The sequence below is a fragment of the Vombatus ursinus genome, unplaced genomic scaffold, assembly GCF_900497805.2.
Source record: "Vombatus ursinus unplaced genomic scaffold, bare-nosed wombat genome assembly UNPS02014176.1, whole genome shotgun sequence".
NCBI lineage: Eukaryota > Metazoa > Chordata > Mammalia > Diprotodontia > Vombatidae > Vombatus > Vombatus ursinus.
This window is the reverse complement of record NW_020953954.1, coordinates 1,010,129-1,031,762: the sequence shown is the minus strand read 5'-3', so window position 1 is coordinate 1,031,762 and position 21,634 is coordinate 1,010,129. Positions and strand designations below refer to the sequence as shown.

The 21,634-nt window shown below is 55.7% G+C and overlaps 1 protein-coding gene across 1 annotated transcript in view; it reads left to right on the top strand.

Annotated features, from left to right (window-relative positions):
• Window positions 1-21,634, top strand: part of CHID1 (chitinase domain containing 1) — a 90,512-nt gene that overhangs the window by 41,664 nt on the left and 27,214 nt on the right. The window contains exons 9-10 of the mRNA XM_027860197.1: window positions 12,229-12,330; window positions 13,225-13,380. Coding sequence (XP_027715998.1) covers window positions 12,229-12,330; window positions 13,225-13,380 — 258 coding nt within the window. The remainder of the gene's footprint in view (window positions 1-12,228; window positions 12,331-13,224; window positions 13,381-21,634) is intronic.

Here is a 21,634-nt window from a genome sequence, read left to right as displayed (position 1 = left end):
GGGAGGACTCTGGATTCCCTTCTTAACCTGTGGTTGGGCACATTCCTGCAGCTGCGGCAACTGAGCGCAGCCAGGGAGATGGAGGCTTTGTCTTGGAAGATGGGTTAGGATTGGTGAGGCTGGGCAGGCAGCAACACTCTCGGGTCTGGAGAATTCTCTGGGAAGGAGGAGGGGGAGGACCCAACTAGCATTGATACAGAGCCATAAGGTTTCTCATTCGATCCGCACAGTCGCCTGGCATCCCCATTTTACAGTTGAGGAAACTGAGGCGGATAACAATGAAGTGACTTGCCCAGATTCGTGCAGCCAGAGGTCAGATTTGAACTCAGTTCTTCCTGACTCCAGGGCCAGCGCTCTGTGCTTCGTGGTGCCCCGAGGGCCTTCTAACAATGAGGAGTTAAAGGCATGTGCCCCACCAGAGACCTCCTCTCTTTGGCTGGCCTGGCATAGAGGAGGCACTTAATAAATGCTTGTTGAAAGAAAGTGTGGACAAATGGACCCTTGGGTTTAGGGGCAGGACAGAGGAGAAGGAAGGAAATGATTCGCAGGAACCGGGAGGCTCCTGAGAAGGTCCAGTCCTCGAGCCCTGCTGTGCTCCTGGCTCCGCGGCCAGGTTACAGGCTGTGATGGGAGAGGCCCCAAGCCAGAACCTTCACCCAGGGGCTGTGGAGGAGAGGAAGGGGGAGGGGGGAGAGGAGGGGGAGGGGGAGGGGGGAGGGGGAGGGGAAAGAGAAGGGGAGGAGGAGGGGGGGAGGAGGAGGGGAGGGAGGAAGAGGGGTGAGGGGAAGGGGAGGGAGGAAGAGGGATGAGGGGGAGGAGGGGAGCCGTGACGCTCTCTTTCAGAGAGCAGGGGGCTCCCCGGGGCTCTGGCGCAGTGGCCCAGCCTCCCCCAGGGGCTTCCTTTCTCTGCTTTATCCCCTCCCCCGCCACTGACAAGGGGCTTGGGCAGCCGAGTGCAGCGGAGCCCTCCTGGGGACGCTTTTGGTTACACAGGGCTCCCTGGGGACCAGCTTCGGGTGCGTCGAGGCTCCCGCGGTGGGAGCCCCAGCTGGTGCATTTCAGGGAGTTGTGGGTGGCGGCTGCATAAGCCCCTGCTCCTTGAGCTTCCTTTCTTCTTGTTTCCGGTGGGGAGTGGGCTCCCGTGGCCCCCCAGACAGCTGTGATTTGTTTCTTCTGTCCCCTGGCTGCCAGGGTCTGCGCTCTGTCAGTGTGGGGCAGGGAGACCTTCTCCGGGGCTCCCCCTGCAGTTCCGCGACAGCGGGGCCCCAGCCCCTTCTCCCAGCAGGCACAGGGCGAGGTCCAGCTGCCCCCAGTGTTCAGGAGGAGGGTAGCTGTTAGCTGAGCACCTGCCGCTGCTGGGCCCTCTGATCTGTGGCGTGGCTTGGTGGCATAAATCAAGGGCCCCCCGCCTGATTTGCTGATTTAACTAGAATCACTCCCCGAGTGTCCCACGGCCTGCCTCTGCGTGGTGAGGGGATCCTTTCTGGTGGTTTTTCCTGGGGCATTTCTTCCCTCGCTGCACGCTGCACGCCCCCTCCAAAGCTTCACTGTCTCTTAGAGACGGGCGGATGCCTCTGAGCCCAGTGCAGTGGGCCCATTTTCTGGAGGATGCTTGGTGCGCTGGTGCTGACAGGGCTGTTCTCCCAAGCGCAGGGGAGAGGACACAGAGGTCTGTGAAGGAGCTCCTGGGGTCTTGGCATTTGAGGGTGTCTCCTATTGTTTGCACACTGAAAGCAAGCTTGCCCCTACTTTGGCCACAGAAGCAGCGTTGGCTGAGTGCCTGCTGCATGCAGAGCCCTGTCCTTGGTGCTGAGGGAGAGGGAAAGATGAAAGAAGACGGTGTGTGCCTTCACAGCCCTCTCCAGGGAGACACACACATACACACTGAGACTTGTGCACACACACATATACCACAAACACACCATCTGTATACACGCATGTACATACTCACTCTTGCACACACTCTTACACACTCACAACATACACACTTTCACACACGTGTGCACACTCACACGTACACACTCATGCATACATATACAGTCACCCACATCCACTCTCCAGGGAGGTCGGTCCCCGCTTCTGCACGTTCTGGCCCAGAGCTCACTCGCGGCAGCTCAGCTGTGGAATAGAGAGCGTGTGAGGCCGCGGGCAGAGGAGTGAGAGGCTGGGCACTGAAGCGAGAGAGAGCGGCGCGTCTCAGCCTCTCCGTGGGAAGAAAGAGTCAAGTCTGCACAGCGGGCGTCTGGGCGGGGCAGGCTGAGGGCTGCAAGACCTGAGTTCAAATCCCAACTTTGAAACCTGCTAGCTGAGTGACCTTAGACAAGTGGCTTGGACTTTCTGCGGCTCAGTTTCCTCATCTGTAGAAGGACGGGGTGGGTTCAGTGGCCTCAGGGGTCTCTTCTACTTCCAGACCTGTGAACCTGGAACCTGGCCACTAGAACCCAAGGAGAAGACATGAAGGCAGGGGGGCTGATCACCCCTGGGCTAGTTGGGTGGAGACTGGGGAAGGGGCCCTCGGGCCAGGCAGCAGAGCCGCTCTGGCGGACGTTGTGGTCGATACAGCAGAGCCGGGGGGGAGGCCAGGGGAGGATAAGGTTGTGTCTTCATCACTCGAAGCCAGGACACCCCAAAGTCTTTCCCCTAGAGAGCTTTGAGGCCAAGAGAGAACCCTGTCTGTCTGTGATGGCCTTGGGGGCAGGGAAGGGGGATTGTCTGTAGGAAGGAAACGGGTATTTATTAGGGCCTACTGTGTGCCAGGCACGGGATTGAGAGTAGACGGGGCCTGGAGGTGGGGAAGGGACCTTCCCTCCAGATTCTTCTCCTGCGGGAGCCCTACTTTAATAGAGATGAGGAAGCTGTGATTTCAGTCTGCTACCGTGGTGGTTGCGAGCCCTGTTTGCTCCTCCAAAAAGTCATGGCCTTAAGCCCTGTGTCCCCTCTGGCTCCTTCCAACTTCAGTTCAATGGGATCAATAAGTACTGAGCTTTCACCCTGTTAGAAGCCCCACAGAATCGAGGGAGAATAAGTGTCTAAAACCCATTTGGAGAGGGGCTCTAGCTGCCTTGTGTGGAGGGCCCTCAACGCCAAACCGAGGGAGGTGCTCAGTGGGAGTGTGTGAAGTTTCTGGAGCAGGAACCTGGTGTGGCCAGAGCCGTGTCTAAGGAAAGGCGTTTGCCAGCTCTGTAGTGGACAGACTGAAGAGGGGAGCATTGGGCGGCAAGCAGAGCAAGGAGGAAGTTACTGCAAGAGGGAGGGAGGGAATGAGAAAAGAAGGAAGGGAGAAAGGAAGGAAGAGAGGGAGGGAGGAAGGAAGAGAGGGAGGGAAGAGGGAGGGAGGGAGGAAGAGAGGGAGGGAAGAAATGAGAAAAGGAAGGGAGGGAGGGAGGAAGGAAGAGAGGAAGGAAGGAAGAGAGGGAGGGAAGAAATGAGAAAAGAAGGGAGAAAGGAAGGAAGAGGGAGGGAGAGAAGAAATGAGAAAAGGAAGGGAGAAAGGAAGAGAGGGAGGGAAGAAGGAGAGAGGGAGGGAGGAAGGAAGAAAGAGAAAGAAGGAAAGAAAAAGAGGAAGGGAGGGAGGGAGGAAGGAGGAAGAAAGAAGGAAAGAAAAGGAGAGGAAGGAAGGGAGTGAGGGAAAAAGGATGGAGTGAGGAAAGAAGAAAGGGAAGAAGAGAGGGAGGAAGGAAATAAGCGTTTATTAGGTGTCTCCTCTAGGGATGCAAAAAGAAGCCTAAGACAGGTCCTGCCCTCAGGGAGCTCACAGTCTAAAGGGGAACACAAGTTATGTGCAGGCTCAAGAGGAGAGAATGAACAGAGGGAAGGCCCTGCAGTGGCCAGGCCTGAGGCAGGCTTCGTTCCTGGAGAGGGTAGGATTTTAGTGGGGACGTAGAGGAAGTCAGGGAGGTCAGCCATTGGAGCAAGGGAAGAAGGATGCTCCCGGCCTGGGGCAGAGACGGAGGCTCTTATTCCTGGGACAGCTGGAGGGCTGTGGGGGGAGCGAGGAAGGTGTGAGGAGACTGGAGTTGGGGGGGTACTGCAGGGCTCTGAAGGCCAGAGAGCATCTTGTGTGTAGTCTTGGGGGCAATCCACATACACACACATGCTCGCACACATACACGCACACCCCCCCATGCATATACACACACATATATATACCCACCCACGTATTACACACTCACCCCCATGCACACACAGACACACACACACACACCTGTTGCACAGGCACACACACTCCCATACGCACCCATATATACACACCTGTTGCCAACGCATACCCACTCCCCTCTCCTTTGAGCAGTAGGGCTCAGCTGTTTTCAGGGCTTCTCTTTTGGCCCTCAGGGACTCCCCCCAGGCCCGTGCTTCCCTCCTTACCAGGTCCGCCCTGGAGTAGCCAGCACAGCTGGACCTCTGTTTCCGGGGGAGGTGCAACTGGACCTTCCCCTTAATTGCATTCCACCATTGATTTGTGAGAGCTGCTCGTGTGGGTGTGGGCCATGGAGGGAGGCAAGGCCTGGCTTACCTGCTCCACCCTTCCACTTAACAAACCCCAAATCCAGCACTTGTAAGGAGTGTAATGAATCCAGCCTATAGCCTTCAAAGTCTCCTGCTTGTCTGTTTCTCCCCTGGCCTCCTAATGGTTTCTTGGGGCTTTTAACAAAATGCCTCAATGACCCCCTTTTCCTTCTCTTCTTTTGGGATGGCCTTTTGACATCCCTGTTGCAAGCCCTGCCCCCCATCTTGGACAAAGGACAGCAAGCCGTTAGGGCACAAACCCCCACCCTGGCCCTCGGTCAGCACTGCTCAGTGACTCTTGGGGCATCCTCCCCAAAGCCTTTCCAGACTGGCCAGGCCCACTGGCAGCTCCACCAGCCATGAATTAAGGCGCCTGCTTTCCCATAGCCCCTCCATCATGTGCCGTTCAGTGCCAGTCATGAAAAGAGCTGAGGAGGAGCGTTCAGACAGGCACAGAGGAGGAGAACCAGGAGAGAGCAGGGTCACAAGGTGGTGCCCCGTGTCCTAGGCTGCAGAGGACCACGAGGGCCCCTCAGAACTTTGGAGGGAGTAGTCCCCTTTGATGGCTGACATGGCAGAGGACTGGGGAGAGACGTATGTTGAAGTGCCCTAGTATGAGGGCTGGAGTTGGGAAGAAGAGTAAGATGGGAATGTTTTTTTATTTTCTTTTAGTAATCTTTACTATTTGGGGCTCACGCCATTCCTTCTGAACATTTAATTAGCCGTTAGTAGTAACTTTGCCTGACCCAGGCTTGTCCCACGAGATGTGCAAGCTGAACGCTGCTCAGGTGAGGAGTCAGAGGAGGACCCTCGACGTCCCCAGGCTCGTGGTGACGTGTCAGTCTGCCCTTTGCTGGCCCATAGTTTGATCTGTAACCTGACTTAGTTCACTTATAAAGGCTGTTGAACTAGGTTTGTTTAAAATGAGATCAGGATGTTGGTTTGTTCAGCTCTGATGACGCTGAAGGAAGCCTGGGATCATGAATCTGTCTTCTCTTGAACGTTTATGGCCCAGGAGGAACGTCCCAGATTGCCGTAGGTCCAAGAATCGCCTCTCTGCTGCTCTGACGGAGTTTTGTCTAGAAGAGTTGTCTGACACATAGTCTTTGTTTGATTTATTTGGTTTTGTCCACGATCTGGTCTCCGACCTGAACATCATCATTAAGCCTAGGCTTTCACACGCCTATAATTTCTGTGTTAGGACCTGCGACATGAACTCAGAAAGGAGCCGTTTCTCCCAAAATTAACGGGAGGCCATCGGCCGCGGGTGGAGCTGAGCTGGTGTTGGTCTCCCCCATCGCAGCCTCTAGCCCTCGTCTCCCCCATAGCTCGAGCCTCCCTCACTTCCATCCCTTTTACTCCCAGTAGAAGACGTTGCCTCCTCCGTTACCACGAAGGAGAAGCCATTTGTTGTGAGCTTGCCCGTGCCTGATGAGATTGTCCCCCATTTTCTCACCTTTGGGCTTACGTCTGAAGAGGAAGGCTCCCTCTTCTCCTCGCCAAGACCAGCACCCACGGTTACGCCCTTGATCCTGCCAGACGCCGCTCTGTCTGATCTTTACTTACTTCCTCTCTACTGTGACAGATCCAGGTTTTCTCCATCTTTCAAACTGCCCTCTGGGCCACCTTCTTCTCAAGCACCCTCACTTTTCACAGAGAAACTTTCAGAAAGAGCCACCCACACACTTCGCCTCCATTTCCCCCACCTTGGTCTCCTTCACTTCTCGAGCCCTTGGAGTCTGGCCCTGCCTTAGCACTCAAAGGAGACCCCTCTGCTCAGGGTTATCAGGGATGTCCTGATTGCATGGCCCAATGGCCCATTCTCAACCCTCCAGCTCCCCTCCCACCCACCCCTTCTTCTGGATTGGTGTCTGCTTTCTGGGCTCTTCTGGTTTTCCTTCTACCCTTCAGTCTCCTTGGCCGGATTCTCCTCCATGTGCTGCCCCTGCTGACGTTTCTCCTGTCCTGGGCCTTTTGTCACTTGCTCATTTATCATCTCTTTGCAGATGAGTCTTGAATCAGCCCCGTTTCCTCTCTTGCATTGCTTGTAAGCTCCAACTGGATATCCCACTGATGTCTCCAGCTCACCGGGTCCAAAAGGGGGCTCATCATCTTTTCTAAAAGAAGATCCATCCTTCCTGCAGATTTCCCTGTTTCTGTTGAGGGTGTTTTCAGCCCTTCACCCAGTCTGATCCATTCTCCCCTCCCACCATTTTTCACATCTACCCCCTTCCTTGCACTCCCTTGGCCATGCTCAGTCTGGCCCCTCGTCACCTCTCTCCAGCCTGGATGATTGCAGTTGGACTCCCAGCTCCAAGTTTTTCCCTCCTCCATCTATCCCCCAGAGCTGACCTGACCACATCACCGTCCGCTCAGGAAACATCCCCAGCTCATGTTGCCTCGAGGACCAAAAACAAAGTCCTCGGCTGGGCGGCCGAAGCCCTTCACACCTGAGCCCCGGCCTCCTTCTTTAGCTCGCTGTTCCGGCCACGTGGGCACGCTCAGCGTCCCGGCGCCAGCTTCTGTGTCTTCGGGTGGCTGTCCCTCGTGCCAGGAATTGAGTTCTTTCTTATTTAAGCATCTTAGAATCCACAGCTTGAGAAGCCTTTCCAGGGAGACCAGGGGGGAAGCAGAGACAGTTGTTGTCGCCAGTGCTCTTCAGTATCATACTGGAAACATGTGCTAGGGTAGCGAGACGAGAAAAAGAGATGGAAGGGATGAAGAAAGAAAACTGCCACCCTAAACACGGGTGATGGGATCTTAGAGAACCCTGGAGAATCGGCTGAAAAACTGGTCAAGACAACAATAAAATAAACAGAGATCATCAGCATTCCTGTATGTTACCAGCAGAATTCAGCACCAAGACACAGAAAGGGAAATTCTATTGAAAATAAATGCAGTGGCGGACTTCAGGAAAACCTGGAAAGACTCGTATGGACTGACGCTGAGTGAAGTGAGCAGAACCAGGAGAACGTGGTCCGCAGTGACAGCCACGTCGTGCGATGACTCATATCGATAGACTCAGCCCTTCTCAGCAATGCGAGGACCTGAGACACCTCCAGAGGCCTCGTGATGGAAAATGCTGTCCACATCCAGAGAAAGAAGCACGGAGTCCGAACGCAGATCGAAGCACGCTGTATGCTCTTTTTTTTCTTCTGTTGTGTTTTGCGGTCTCTTTCTGGTGGTTCCTCTTATTGCTTCTGATTCTTCCGTACAACATGACTAATGTGAAGATATGTTTAATAGGAATGTATATGTAGAGCCGATTGCACACCATCTTGGGGAGGGAGGGGGAGAAAAATTTAAAACTGAAAAGCTTATGGAAGTGATTGTTGATAAATCAAAATAATTTTTTTTAAAAATTTTTTAAAAAGAAAAGAAAAGAAATGCAGTCAGGAAGACTCAAATCCAGCCTCAGACACTTACTAGCTATGGGACCCTGGGCAAGTCACTTCACCCTTGCCTGCCTTGGTTTCCTCAGCTCTGTAATAGAGCTTCCCTCCCTCCCAGGGTCATTGGGAGGGATAGATGAGATGCTGATTTCAAAGTGCTTAGCACAGTGCCTGGTACATGGTAGGTGCTACATAAACGTTCGTTATTAGGTGTTCATAAATACTTGGAGAGCTCTTTGTGTGGTGGTAGAGAGTTGGAAATCAAGGGGATGGCTGGACAAGTTGTGGTATACAGTTGGGATGGAGTGCTTTTGTGCTATAAGAAATGATGAGGAGGGTGGTTTCAGAAAAACCTGGGAAGACCTCTATGAAATGATGCAAAGTGAAGTGAGCAGAACCAGGAAGGCGGTAGACACAGTAGCAACAGCACTGTAAAGTCAGGGGTGTGTGAAGGACCTGGGTGAGCTGCCACCAGACAAAGGAGCTGATGGCCTCAGGGCTGTGATGGGCCTGACTTCTTCATGTCTTGCCTTCTCGGTGAGGGGGAAGGGACCTGGAAATAAAAGCCAGTTTTTTAAAAAAGAAGAGGCGGGGTGGGGTGGGGGAGACACCCTAAAACATGCGGTCAGCTTGCTCACAGCTCATTTTGACTTCTGGTTGCAGGTTCAAGTTGCTTCTTTTAGTCTCCAGTAAATGACCCAGCTGAATTTCCCAGAGTTTTCAAAAAATATCTTTGCGCACTTCCTCCCCGGGCAGCTCAGCTGCTGCCTTCTGTGGGGAGGCTTCTCCGTCCCCTTAGTCACTGGTGTTTCACCCTCCTCGTTTTCCCCTTTCCATGGGCTTACCCTCATCGCTTCAAGACCAGGGAGGGCACCATATTTGTTTTCTCAGTGTGGAGTACAGGGCCTGGCACACAGCAGGTGCTTAACAAATGCTTCTTGGTTGGGCTGTTTAGGCCTCTGGGCACTTTCTAGGCTGCCAGATACCTTGAAGGTTAGCTCCACCTCTCCAGCGGACTTTCTTTTTGAGCCCAGAGGACTCCACGGCCTTCCCTGACAGATGCTTCCGCATCGTGGCTCTCTCTGCGATGGGCATTGGGGGACAGACCGTGGCCAAGGGTCTTCCTCTCTAGGATGGCATCGAGCCACCTTCACCACTGCTGGCTGCCCCCGGAGGCCTCTGCTTCCTCTGACCGTGGAACCGGCTCCCCCTCTCCTCATCCCCCTCTCCATCTTGTCCCAGGCTTAGCAGCAGCGACCTTGTCAGGCATCTGGTCCATCCTGTCCGTCAAAGCTAGGGTGGTGCCCAAGGCACATGTCGCATGAGCCGTCCTTGGCTCTGCAGCCTGGGGACCCCTGCCTGTCCTTCATGGAGGGTCATGACATGGGTAGTGGGAGCAGCCTGGCCCCCGCCTCGGGTTCCACCTGGGGCCCCCATCCGTTGTGCAACCCCCAGGTTCCTCCTGGGCTGCCTGCCCATCCTCCCCGCCAACTTGGGTTCCACTCGGGCCCTCCTTGCCCCCCCCCACCTCGGGTTCTGCCTGGGGCCTCCTTCTTGTCCTCCTGCCTCTGAGGTTCTGTCTAGGGCCTCCTGCCCATCCTCCTGGCCCCCCCCATTGGGTTCCACCCGGGCCCCCTGCCCGTCCTCCTGCCCCCCACCTCGGGTTCCACCCGGGCCCCCTGCCCGGCCTCCTGCCCCCCACCTCAGGTTCTGCCTGGGGCCTCCTGCTTGTCCTTCTGCCTCTGAGGTTCTGTCTAGGGCCTCCTGCCCACCCTCCTGGCCCCCGCATCGGGTTCCACCTGAGGCCTCCTGCCCGTTGTGGCCCCCCCACCTCGGGTTCCACCCGGGCCCCCTGCCTGTCCTCCTGGCCCCCCCTCGGTTTCCATCTGGGACATTTTTGGCTGTTCCTCGTGGCAGCCTGAGGTCCTGCACCTCTCTCCCCATCGTTCTTTGGGCTGTCCCAGAGCTTCCCCGGGGAAGGCTGCCCAGCCTTCTTCCTCCTCTTTGGTTCCGGGGCTTCTGAAGGTTCACAAACCCTTTCCCATGCTTTGCTCGAGAATTTTGTCACGAATCAAAGTCAAGCTCCTCAGCCCCATCATCACAAATTCCGGCCCTTGTGGCCCCCGGAAGCCCGTCCGCTGTTCCCCACCTTCCTGGCTCTTTCGATGCTGCCATTCCAGACAGTGGCATGGTCTGACCATAGGCCTCTCTTGGGGCGCACAGCTTGGGGAGGGCCCTTCTGGACCAGGTTCCTCTGCCTCGTCAGGACTCTCTGATTGGAGGAGTGGAAGACCGAGGCATGAGTTGCACCCCGCCATGAGGCCCAGAAGCTGTGCCTCCCACGGCAGCAGGGGACCCCCTCCGCTGACTTGTCTGTAGATTGTAAGCTCCCTGAGGGCAGGCGCTGTCTTTATTGGGCTCCTCAGAGCTTGGCACAGAATCTCCAGGGCCCTCTCTCAGCACCTCTTCCAGGGAACCTTTCTGTGGCTTGAGGGCAGCCCCTGTCCTGTCCTTCTGGGCTGTGCCCATCCGCCAAGTTTGGGCCCTATTTACCCCTGGGAAAAGGGCATTTGTGTCCGTCCCGTTGGCTCCTGGAGACCCCAGGATAGACAGAGCACCATGTTCTCTTGCTTTGCCTGGCTCCTTGCCCTGGTTTCCCCTGCCTCCCTGCCCTGCTGGGGTGCCAAGACTGGACCTGGGGGGAGGGGTCACCGGGGCTTTTAGTGATGGGGCGGGGGGGGCAGGCTTAGCAACCCCTGACACCTCCCCCCTCAGTGATACCCTCTTAAAGCTTCTCTCACCTGTCCTGCCTTACAAGGACCCCAGCTGCATCCTACCCCCTGCCAATCTCCCTGCCCCTCTGCACCCAGCCAGGCCCCTCACTCTCTCTCACTACTACATTCCTGGGACTTGACTTCATTGTCCCATTTTATCTTCCTGGCCCCTCCCCGCCAGGAGCCCTAGGGATTATTATCCCCATTTCATGGGAGGAAACTTGAGTCTCAGAGAGATTAAGGGAGCTCCCTACAGTCACACACAGGATCAGAGGTGGGCTTCACTGCACGGTACATTCGGATCCCAGGCCAGAGATGCCTCCTCTGTAGAGGTGCCTGGCTCCCTCCCCCCCCACCCCTCCATGGGGAGCCAGATTAATCTAGAAAGGAACGAGGCACGCATGCAACAGAATCTAATGCTGCCCATAATTGCTTCTGCACCAGCTCCCTCTTGAGTGATCAAAATCAATTTGCAGCAAATGAGGTTTTCCAGAGCTGGGTGAGGTCTGGCTGTGGGGCCCTGCTGTGCCAGGTGTGGCTCAGAGCTGGGCGGCCAGTACTGGGGATGGCCTGGCACAGCACCTCTGCCTGAGCTCCTAGGCGTTGCTGGGTGCCACGCCCTCCCTGCAGGGCATGCCCCCTCCTCCACTGCTGCCCCTCTGCCCTGTCCCAGAGAGGGCACCACGCCCTCCCCACCCCCAGGGGTGCAGCTGAGACTTCTGAAAGACCATGATCTCCTTTGGAGAATGCACGTGATGGGTCATCTCCATCTGCTGAGCTATTTGTGGTCACTCATGTCCGAGGGGAAAAGCAGCCTGTTTTCAAGCGGGCCCCAGCCGAGGGCCACGGTGTACCCTGCAGACCCCCAGGCGGGGAAAGGGCTCCCCTCTCCCAGCATGCCTCTCTCTCGGGCCCAGGGAGGCTGATGGAAAGCAAACCCAACAGCTGTCTTCCTTTGACTCTCAAACTGGTCTCAAGACCCCTTTGTGCTCCTCAGAATGATTATTGAGGACCCCCCAAAAGAGTTCCTGTTTCTGTGGATTATAGATACCAGCATTTACCACGTGAGAAATTATATCTGAATATCAAGACGTCTAACGAGAGAATTAACCCTAAGCCCTGGGCGGGGGGCGGGGCAGCGTGAAGGGCACAGGGTGCCCCCTGGGCAGCACGTCTGGTGGGGTCCTCATGGAGGCCGGCCAGCCCCTGGGAGGGGAAGGGCCTCAGATGGCAGCAGCAGGAACTTGGGGTGTCCCCACCCGCCCTGGGACTTGAAGGGAAAGGGAGGGTCCTGGCAGAGGAGAGGCAGTCTCCCTCACTTGTCCGTTTTGCCAGGGGGGCTCCCTGCTAAGATCTAAGGAGGCCGCAGGGGCCTTGGGAGCACACAGCGAGCTGGCCTCAGAGTTAGGAAGGCCTTTCACGGTGTCTGGCAGCTCCCTTAGTCTAGGGCACATGAGGCAGGCTGCTGGCTCTGAGGAGTGACCAGCCTGGCCTGGGAGGGCTCTGGGCCATGGGGTAGCTCTCCTGTGATGTCTCAGCCCTGGCTGTCTTTGCAGGAAGGATCATCTGGGGATGTTTACTAAAAAGGCGTTTGACCACCTGGGCCCCATGATCGACGGCTTCAGCCTGATCACCTACGACTATTCTGCCGCTGAAGCGTGAGTAGAAGCGGGCGGCCCGGGAGGTGGGGGGCAGCAGCCCCTCTGAGTCCCTCTGGGGGTCGCCCTGGGTGAGGCGGGGGCTCAGTGACCCCTGGCCCCTGGGGCCAACCCAGAACCCCGCCCCTTCCCCCACCTTTGGCACCAGGTGCGTGCCCGCCATATCCAGGAGGTGAGGCCTAGACAGAAGGTAATGCTACAAGCTTTCGTACCTCCCATCCCCTCCCCTCACATATGGCAAACGCAGAAGGTCACCCACCCCAGGCCTGCGCCACGTCGACATGACTTCCTTGGCACGTCTGCTTGGATTGTCGGGGCCGCTGCCGGTCTTTGGGGACCTGAGGCCATCAGGAAGCCAACCCGCAGCTGGCTCCCCAAGGCCGGCGATGGGGTTCTGGCCGCTTGCCTGGCTTCGGGTGGGGCAGATGATTTCTGTGTTCAGTAACTGGGACGGCCCCAAGGCTCTGCCGTGGAGGGACGCTCGCTCCGAGCCTGGCTCTGGGGCCAGAATCGTGTGCCTTTCCTTCACGTTCCCAGCAGAGCGGGGATTCTGGTGCCCCGCAGCCCTTCTCCCCCTCCTCTTGTTAGAGCAGAGCACATCAGCCCCAGGTGGGCAGAGTGGGGAGGGGGGCTGCCTACCATCTCCTGCCGTGGTCCTCGAGAACAGAGGAGTGAGGCCCTGCCTGAGCTGGCCAGGAGAGGGGCAAGGGAGAAAGGCAGGCCCCGACGCGGCCTCCCTGGTAGCCGGGTTCTAGGTCCTGCAAGCTGCGATGGCCAGTTTTGGGGGGAAGGGGGTCAGCAGAAGACATAAGTGACATGGCAGCTCTTGAAACGTTGCCGAAAGTGTGCACTTCCAGGTTGTAAAGGCCCCTTCTTCCTCCACTCTCGCTTTAGGCCTGGCCCAAATGCCCCCTTGTCCTGGGTTCGAGATTGCATCGAGATCCTCGATCCAGACTCCAAGTGGCGGGGCAAGATTCTGCTGGGTCTCAATTTCTACGGCATGGATTTCTCAGCCACCTCAGACTCGAGGGAACCAATTCTCGGAGACAGGTGAGCACTCCATATGCCCCTTCCTGCCTGCCCAGACGTGGCCCGGCAGCTGCCACCCAGCTCTGTTTGTCCAGAAGGGGAAGCCAAGCCCTGCCAAGAGGCTACTTAAGGGGCCACAGGCGTGGCCTGGGGACGGGGATAGGGCATTCAGGAGGGGCTCCCCTAGAGCCAGCGGGTGCTGAGCCTGAAGCACATGGGAATGACATCTCTGCCCCAAGTGGTGAGAGCAGGCAGAGGAGCCGAGAGGGTAGCGCCGTGGACCAAGCCAGCGGCTCCTGTGGATGGTGGAAGGGGTCCCGAAGGGCGGAGGTGGCAGGGCAGCCGAGGCGAAGGGGCTGCGTCTGCTGAGCCCAGGGGAGTCGTCCAGTTGGGCTTTTGTTGTGAGAGGTGAGGCGGCGCTTTGGATGCCCCCGAGTCGCGGGCCCACGGGGAGCTGGTGCCTAGGCCTGGTTTCTGCCAGGATGCCCTCTGGTTCTCCCTGCAACGGGTTCTGCAGCCTCTGGGTTCATCCCCGAGCAGGCTCCCGTCCGCATTCAAGTCTGTCTGTTGGGCACCTGGTCGGTTCCCCTGCACTTCTGAATAAGCACCCGACAATTCTGATGCCGGCTGGGCTCTGGCACTGCTGGGCAGGGGCTCAGAGCCCGCTGTTAAGTCCTGGGAAATCTGGGGTTGGTTTATTGGACAAAGTGGAAAGGGCTGTGCTGACTTTTGTTTTCTGGAGAGAGGACTGTTAAGTCCTGGTTGGCCAGCACACCACTGCTGCCACGGCCTCTTTTGTTCTAAATATTGGTGCCACGATTTCCCATGAGGAGCTTAACCTTTTGTTCCCACCATACGAATTTTGTTATTATTTTTTCTAGCTCTATAGAGTGCTACTCTGGCAGTTTAGTTGGTTTGGCACTGAATAAATAAATAGGTAGTATTGTTTTTATCCTATTGGCTCAGCCTACCCATGAGCAATTACTATTTCTCCAGTTACTTAGGTCTCTCTGTAAAGATTGTTTTGTATTTGTATTTATTATAGTGCCTGAGTGTGTCTTGGTAGGTACTCTGGCTGGATGGTGTTGATAACATACAGAAATGTTGATGGGGATGTGGGCTGATAGAAGTTACTGATCGTTTGAGTGAATTTTTTAGTAGATCTAGGATTCTCTACACAAACTATTTGATTGTCTGCAAAAGTGACTGCTTGGTTTTCTCCTTGTGTCTGTTTATTTCCTCGCTTTCTTTTTCTTGTCTTATTGCTTTAGCGTGCATTTATAGCACTGTTTCAAATCGTGATGGTGCTGAGCCTGACTTTCTAGTGGACTATTTTTTTCTTTCTTTTTTTTATTAACTTATTTTGATTTACCAACAATCACTTCCATAAGCTTTTGAGTTTTAAATTTTTCTCCCCCTCCCTCTTTCCCCGCTCCTTCTCCAAGACAACGCACAATCTGATATAGGCTCTACACACACATTCCTATTAAACATATTTTCACATTAGTCATATTGTAAGGAAGAATTAGAACCAATAGGAGGAACCACAAGAAAGTGGAAACAAAACAAAACAGAAGAAAAAAAAGAGCAAACAGTATGCTTCGATCTGTATTCAGACTCCATGGTTCTTTCTCTGGATGTGGACAGCATTTTCCATCATGAGGCCTCTGGAGATGTCTTAGGTCCTTGCATTGCTGAGAAGGGTTAAGTCTATCAATATTAGTCATCGCACAAGGTGGCTGTTACTGTGTACAGCGTTCTCTTGGTCTCAGCATCAGTCCATACAAGTCTTTCCAGGTTTTTCTGAAGTCAGCCTGTTCATCATTTCTTATAGCACAATAGCATTCCATTACATTCATTTACCACAACTTGTTCAGTCATTCACCAGTCAATGGGCATCCCCTCAATTTCCAGTTCTTGGCCACCACAGAAAGAGCTGCTATAAATGTTTGTGTACGTGTGGGTCCTTTTCCCATTTGTATGATCTCTTTGGGATACAGCCCTAGAAGTGCTATGGCTGGGTCAAAGCACATTTTTATAGCCCTTTGGGCATAATTCTGAATTGCTCTCCGGAATGTTTGGATCATTTTAGTGTACTATTTTTAACAAAGCCAATTACTCCTGGACCAGCGTGAAAGGGGGACTACAGCCCCTCTGTCATCTCTGTGGAAGTACCTGGTTGGCACGTGTCACACCAGGGGCCACCATGGTAATGAGGGCTTCTCGCCAGCCCTTGTCCTAACGGCAACTGAGGGCTGCCGATTTGTGGTCTGACATGGTTCTCCCACACCACGTAATGCACCTTTACAGAATCTGCGGGTGAGGTCAAAACTCTCTTCATGTGGCATTACCGTGAATAGGATTGCAAAGTAAGAAATCTGCTAAACATCGGTTTCAACAGTAGATTGCGTACAGTTAATGCAGCAGACACCTTTAACCATATCTGTGGCTCCGCCCGTGTGCGATGCCAGCGAGGGGGCTTTGAACCTCTTGAGTCGGTGGATCACAAAGTTGTCCGATGTCTGGCCAGACCTCCTCTTGGCTTCTCTGCCAGGCTGGGGGCGGGGGCATTTGAAGTTGCTTTGCCCGTGAGTCACCAGGGGCAGCGCCTCTAAAGTGAGGAGTTTCAGGGTCAGCAACTTTGTAGACAGCTGAAGTGATGGGATCAGTCCTTGGGGGTGTCATCGACATTGGTCTTAGAGTCGTTTCTCATTTGCTTGTTAAGAGCATCTCGTCTTCTCTGGGAATGTACCCTCTGTGTGTTCACTCTCAGGAAGCTGTTGTTATTTGTGAGGTTTTGTGCTCTCTACTCTGAAATGACAGCAGACCTGGTGGTGTGTCCTCTCCGTCACTGACAGCAATGTTGTATCTGTGTGGGATGTGTCCTGGGGAGTCCTGATGTCCTGAATCTGGTGCCTGACGCTGCCCGGATCGGGCTTGTTACCTTCTCCTTGGTACGTCCACTGCCTTGGCTTACACTGGTTTCGGTTGTTCCAGTGGATTTCTCTCCAAACCCATTACACATTTATCACAAACGGGTGTTATTTCACTTTTTAAAAGCTAGAGATAACATACACTTAAGACAAGTTAAATTTAATTATTGAAAATTTCAAATTTAAAAAAATTTCGAATGATTGTAACTATGAGTTATTTCAATTTCTTAAAAGTTTCAGGTTTTTTGGAAAACATATACATGCATATATATGTACATACACATGCAGTACTTGTCAAGGCAGATACCCAGAGAAATAAAAGCGAGTTCCTTTAGCTTCCACACCCAGACCGTCACGCTCAGACGTAGCTAGGCCAGGATGACCCAGGCCTCTGTGATGAGCCCGGGCCTGGCAGCCTGGGGCCATGCTCCCGTCTGACCTTGCTTGCCCACCCCGTACTAAATCCTTTCTGAGCTGCCTCGATTGTCAGCTGGGGCTCTTCTTAGACTCATTTTGTTGACTCGATTCAAACTCTGCTCCCTTTGAAAAGACCGGCTGGCTTCACACGGAGTCATGCCGGGCCCCTCAGGCCACACCCCAGAGGCCTTGGAGGTGATGGAGTCTGTGGGGCCAACGTTTCAGGCCTGAGCGAGGGGAGAGCTTTGCCTGTGGTGACAGTTGCTTCATCTTGGGCCCCTCTCCTTCCTCCATTCATCGCTGTCAGGTGCCCCCTTCTTCAGGAGCCCAGGGGGTACCTGCCACTGGGGCTGCTGGCCTGCTCCTCTCCACTGCCTGGGCCCCAGGTTTAGAGGGGCCAAGCAGGAGCGGTTTGCAAAGAAGGATGGTGTGGGGGGCGGAGGTCTGTGCCCTGGAGACCATCACTCCCTCCCCAGGAGCCACGGTGCTGCTAGAGCCTGGAGACCGCTGGACCGGGCATCCTTTGATGGCGGGTGTCACTGTCTCATCACTGCTCCAGAGAGGCCCCTGCTGCCCTTCACACACACCCTCGTCTCTCCGTCCATCTGTCCTGGCAGCCCCTGAGCCCTCCCCCTGTTCAGGGTGTTGAGCTGAGGGCCAGGGAGGCAGCATCTTCCTTGCCATGTAGTAGGGGGCTCTGATGGGGCACGATACTGACCACAGTGAGAGCTCATGTTTCTAGAGTGCTTTGAAAACGCTAGCTTGTTGGGATCCTCACAATGACCCTGCAAGGTAGAGGCTTTACTGTCCCCATTTTTCAGGTAAGGAAACAAGGCAAGAAGAGGTGAAGTGGCTTGCCCAGGGTCTCACAGCTAGAAAGGGTCTGAGGCCAGATTTGAACTCAGGTCTTCCTGCCTCCCACCCCACACTCTGTCACCTGGGCCACCTCCAGGAGTAGCTCACTCCCAGACATGGGCTGGGTTTGCTCCCAATGTTCAGAGGGCCTGAATCCCCCTCCCCAGCCAGTCTGGGGCTGAGGTCCTTCAAGGCTCAGTGAGAATGCCCTCTCCTCTGTGCAGCCTTCAGCACGCACGTGCTCCCATGGGAGCGACCTCCTCCTGTCATGTTCTCCTGCCCTTCGCTGCGCTCCCTTCATTTGGGCCCAAATGAAGCCCTTACCTTATCTCCCCAGTGCCTTTGGACAGGGGGATTCTGTGCCCTGAAGCTCAGTCCCACATGGCTCTCGCCTAGGACGCAGCGATGGCACCTGACTATCCGTGTGTCCTCTCACGCCCCTCGCCCCCTGGGCTCCCCACCCAGCTCTGTGACCCACGCTGGTTTGCCAGGCTTCTTTCCCTCATCAAACCTGGAAGGGGGAGCCAGGTCTCCACAGGCCGGGGCTGCGATGCCTCTTTCCTCTGCATGCCCCCTGCCACAACCAGCCTTGGGTGCCACCAGTGACCTGTGCTTGACTGAGAAGGCCCAGGGTCCTGGAGAGAGGGTGGGGGGAGGGAGGGAGCGCCTTCCTCATCAGTGAGGTCACCTTGAAGGCCGGCAGCCACCTTCCTAAAGGCCCTGAGCACTTTCTGCTCCTTCCTTAGCTGGCCCCAGGGAGCCCATCCTCCTTGCTAAGTGATCCATCTATGTAGATGTCATTAACTTTAAATGAAGCGACTCTGGCGGTGGGGGCCAATTTGTCTTGGAGAGCTGTCACCGCCAGGGGCTGCCCTTGTCTGCTGTCAGAGGGTTTCCCCCTGACGCTGGGGGGGAGGGGGAGGGATGCTGCTTTGCATTTTCCCTGAGCTCATATCATGAATCTTTGGTTTGCTTCGGTGCAGGCCTGGTGTGGGCGCTTGGATCACCCCGGGGGGTGGGGGGGAGCCGCTCCCTTTGGTCTGATGAGAGGGATGAAAAGCTACTGGCAGGTGGGCATGTGGGCACCCTGCCAACGCAGCACATATCACTGCCTCTGTCTAAGGCGCTCACAGCAGCCCCCCGGGCAGGGAGGAGGGACGTGCCCCCACTCCCTAAAGGCTCCCAGACCTGATGATTTGGAAGCAGGTCCAGGGTGGGGCTCCTCTTGCCCCTCCCCCCCAGTCTACAGGCCTTTTGACCGTGATTATTCTTCCCAGTCTCCCTCTCTGAGATGTGCCCAGAGAGATACCCAGGGATTGGGGACCAAGGGATGCCACCCGCCTCTTTCCAACCACGACCCAATCGGGGCAGAGGATGTCTTGAAGCGGTTGGAGGTGGAGCGTCGTGGAGGATCCCCTGCGCTCAGTCACTCCTTGGTCAGGTGGCACCTAGGCTTTCTCTGTGCATCTGTGGCACTAGCTTGTTTTAAAGTGCTTTGGGCGTGTGTGGCCGATTTCAGAGCTGGGCGCGGAAGCATGCTTGAATCCTGAAGACTCCTTGGCTTTTTCAGGTTCGTCCCATCCATTTGCCATGCCAGGCAAAGTGCCTGCTCTCCCCTCGGTTCTCAGAAGGGCCCCCGGATGATGGCCTTCTCCCTCCCAGTCACTGTTCACGGGTCCCTAAAAGAGAAGCCGTGGACCTTCAGTGAATACCCGAGGCCCTCGTCCTCAGCTTTAGATCATCATTAGCAACAAGAACACGCATCTATTGAGCACCTCTGGGTGCCCGGCCCAGGCTAAGTGCTGGGGTCACAAGTACAGGCGGAGGCTGCTCTCCAGCCGCCTAGGGAGGGGAGTGAAGGGACCAGGTGTGAGGACATGGCAGAGAAATCCTGGGGAGAGGCATGAAGGTGTGGCCAGCCTGGGCATCCTCCGTAAACTGGGGGTTCTGGAGGGCCCAGCATCCTCTGCTCTTGTCCCCGGGGCAGAGGCGACGTTCCCCGGGCCCCTGGTCAGCCTAGGGAGGGGGCATCAGAGGCGGTTTGTGTCAAGGGGAGTGTGGTAGTGGTTAAAGTCATTCATTCTTATAGATCCTGCCCCTTCCCACGTGCCAGCCAGCCAGATTGGCAGAGGCCAGCCCCCGGGGCAGCCAGAGCGGAGCTCTTTGAACTCAGGCCTGGACATGTGATCTGTTCATTTACCTTGGGTGCAGCAGTGCCATAGAAAGTAAAGCTATGCCAGGCACCCCTATAGGCTGGGCCCTGCATTGACTCTGAGAAGGCAGGCCCTCAGTCGCTTTCCAGTCAGTGCCGGCCTTCCCGGGGGGCTTTGCTGAGGGCAGAAGATGAGGGAGGGTGTGGGGCGATGCCCGAGGAGGGGCCACCAGGGAGGGAGAGAGGAGTCCAGGCTGGGCCCAGACCAAAGAGGCCTCCAGGAATCACAGAACCATGGCAGTCCCTGCCGAGTGACCGGCCCTCATCAGGCTAGAGACATCAGGGGAGTGGGTGTTCCACGGCAGCCCAACGGAGAGGGTAGAATCCCTCCTCTCCCCTCCCCCGTCACCCTGAGTTTTCTCTTCGCCCACAGGATGGGCCCAGTTCCTTGACCTGATCTTCATGTAGTCTGACTCAAGGCCTGTCATGGTCCTGCTTGCCCTCCTGCAGACATTCTCCAGCTCCTCTGGGTCCTTCTCCAGTGGTGGTCCCCAGAACTGACCCCCGTCCTCCAGAGGACAGAGGGCCTCTCCCCTCCCTCTGCTCACAATAATCCTTCGTCGCAAGTCCTGGAAGGATGATCCCCATTTAACGGATGAGGAACTTGAAGGCCAGAGGGTCGAGAGACTTGGATAGGTCCCCTTGCCTCTGACCAGATCATCCTGGCCGGCCCCCAGGGCCATGTGGTTGTCACTGGGCTCAAAAGAAGTCACTATCCTCCCTTGCGCTATTCAAGAGGAGTTGCATCCTGGGGGGCTGAGTTCCTACATGTCTCCCCATCCACGACCACAAGAGCCACCCCAAGGCCGTGTCCCGTGGGCCAACCAAGTATCTGGAAGAGTTGGTGACTTTGAGCCTCCTCAGTGCAGCTGCCAGGACACAGAAGGGGCCTCCAGTAGGGGCGGGCGGCCACTAGAGAGAGGCAAGCCCAGCCACTCACGCACGGGCACCCACAAGCACATGCACAGTGCCTACACACGTGTCCACATGCTCATTCACGTGAATTGGGGCAGTCCAGAGAAGAGGGACATGTCACGCCACTGATTGGCTTGTCTCTTTGCGGGCACTTGACATTCACGAGATGATGTGTCTGTCCTGGCTGCCTGCGTGGCTGACGTGGTTGCCTCCTCCTGTCCCTCAGCCCCCAGATGCTCCCACAGGCTCCTGGCCACTTGTGAGTGGGTGAGGGATCCTCCTTCAGGGGGCAGCAGCTGCCGGGTGGGCCCGAGGAGGCCGGATGACCCTCATAGACTGGCAGGGACTTTGGTGGCTTTCTGTCTAGCCCCTTCCCATGAAGGGGAAGCCTGCTCAGTCCTTCCAGACACAGGCCATTGCTCTGATTCTTTGGCTCAAGCTCATTTGACCTCTTGGCACCTTACCCCAGCTCTGACGTCAGCTCTCTGAACCCCAGCAGAACAAGGATTTTTTTTTTCCTGACAGTCCTCCATGACTGAATTCTCAGGGACCAGAAGGAATTTCCCACCCTGGGTGCCCTCCTTCAGACACTCCACTCCTCAGTTTCTCTGTGTCCTTTTTATTTTTTTTTAATTTTTTTATTTTTGCAGTTTTTTTTTTCTTTTTTTAGGCAATTGGGGTTAAGTGACTTGCCCAGGGTCACACAGCTAGTAAGTGTCAAGTGTTTGGTCTGAGGCCGGATTTGAACTCAGGTCCTCCTGACTTCAGGGCCAGTGCTCTATCCACTGCACCACCTAGCTGCCCCCCTCTGTGTCCTTTTTAAACAGTGGTGCCCAAAACGGAATACCTTTCACCAGAGGGGTCTGTCCAGGACCAAGGACAGTGAGCCTCCTTCTGCCCTGGTGTCCTCCTTGACCCCGGTCCCCTCTTCCTGAGGATATTG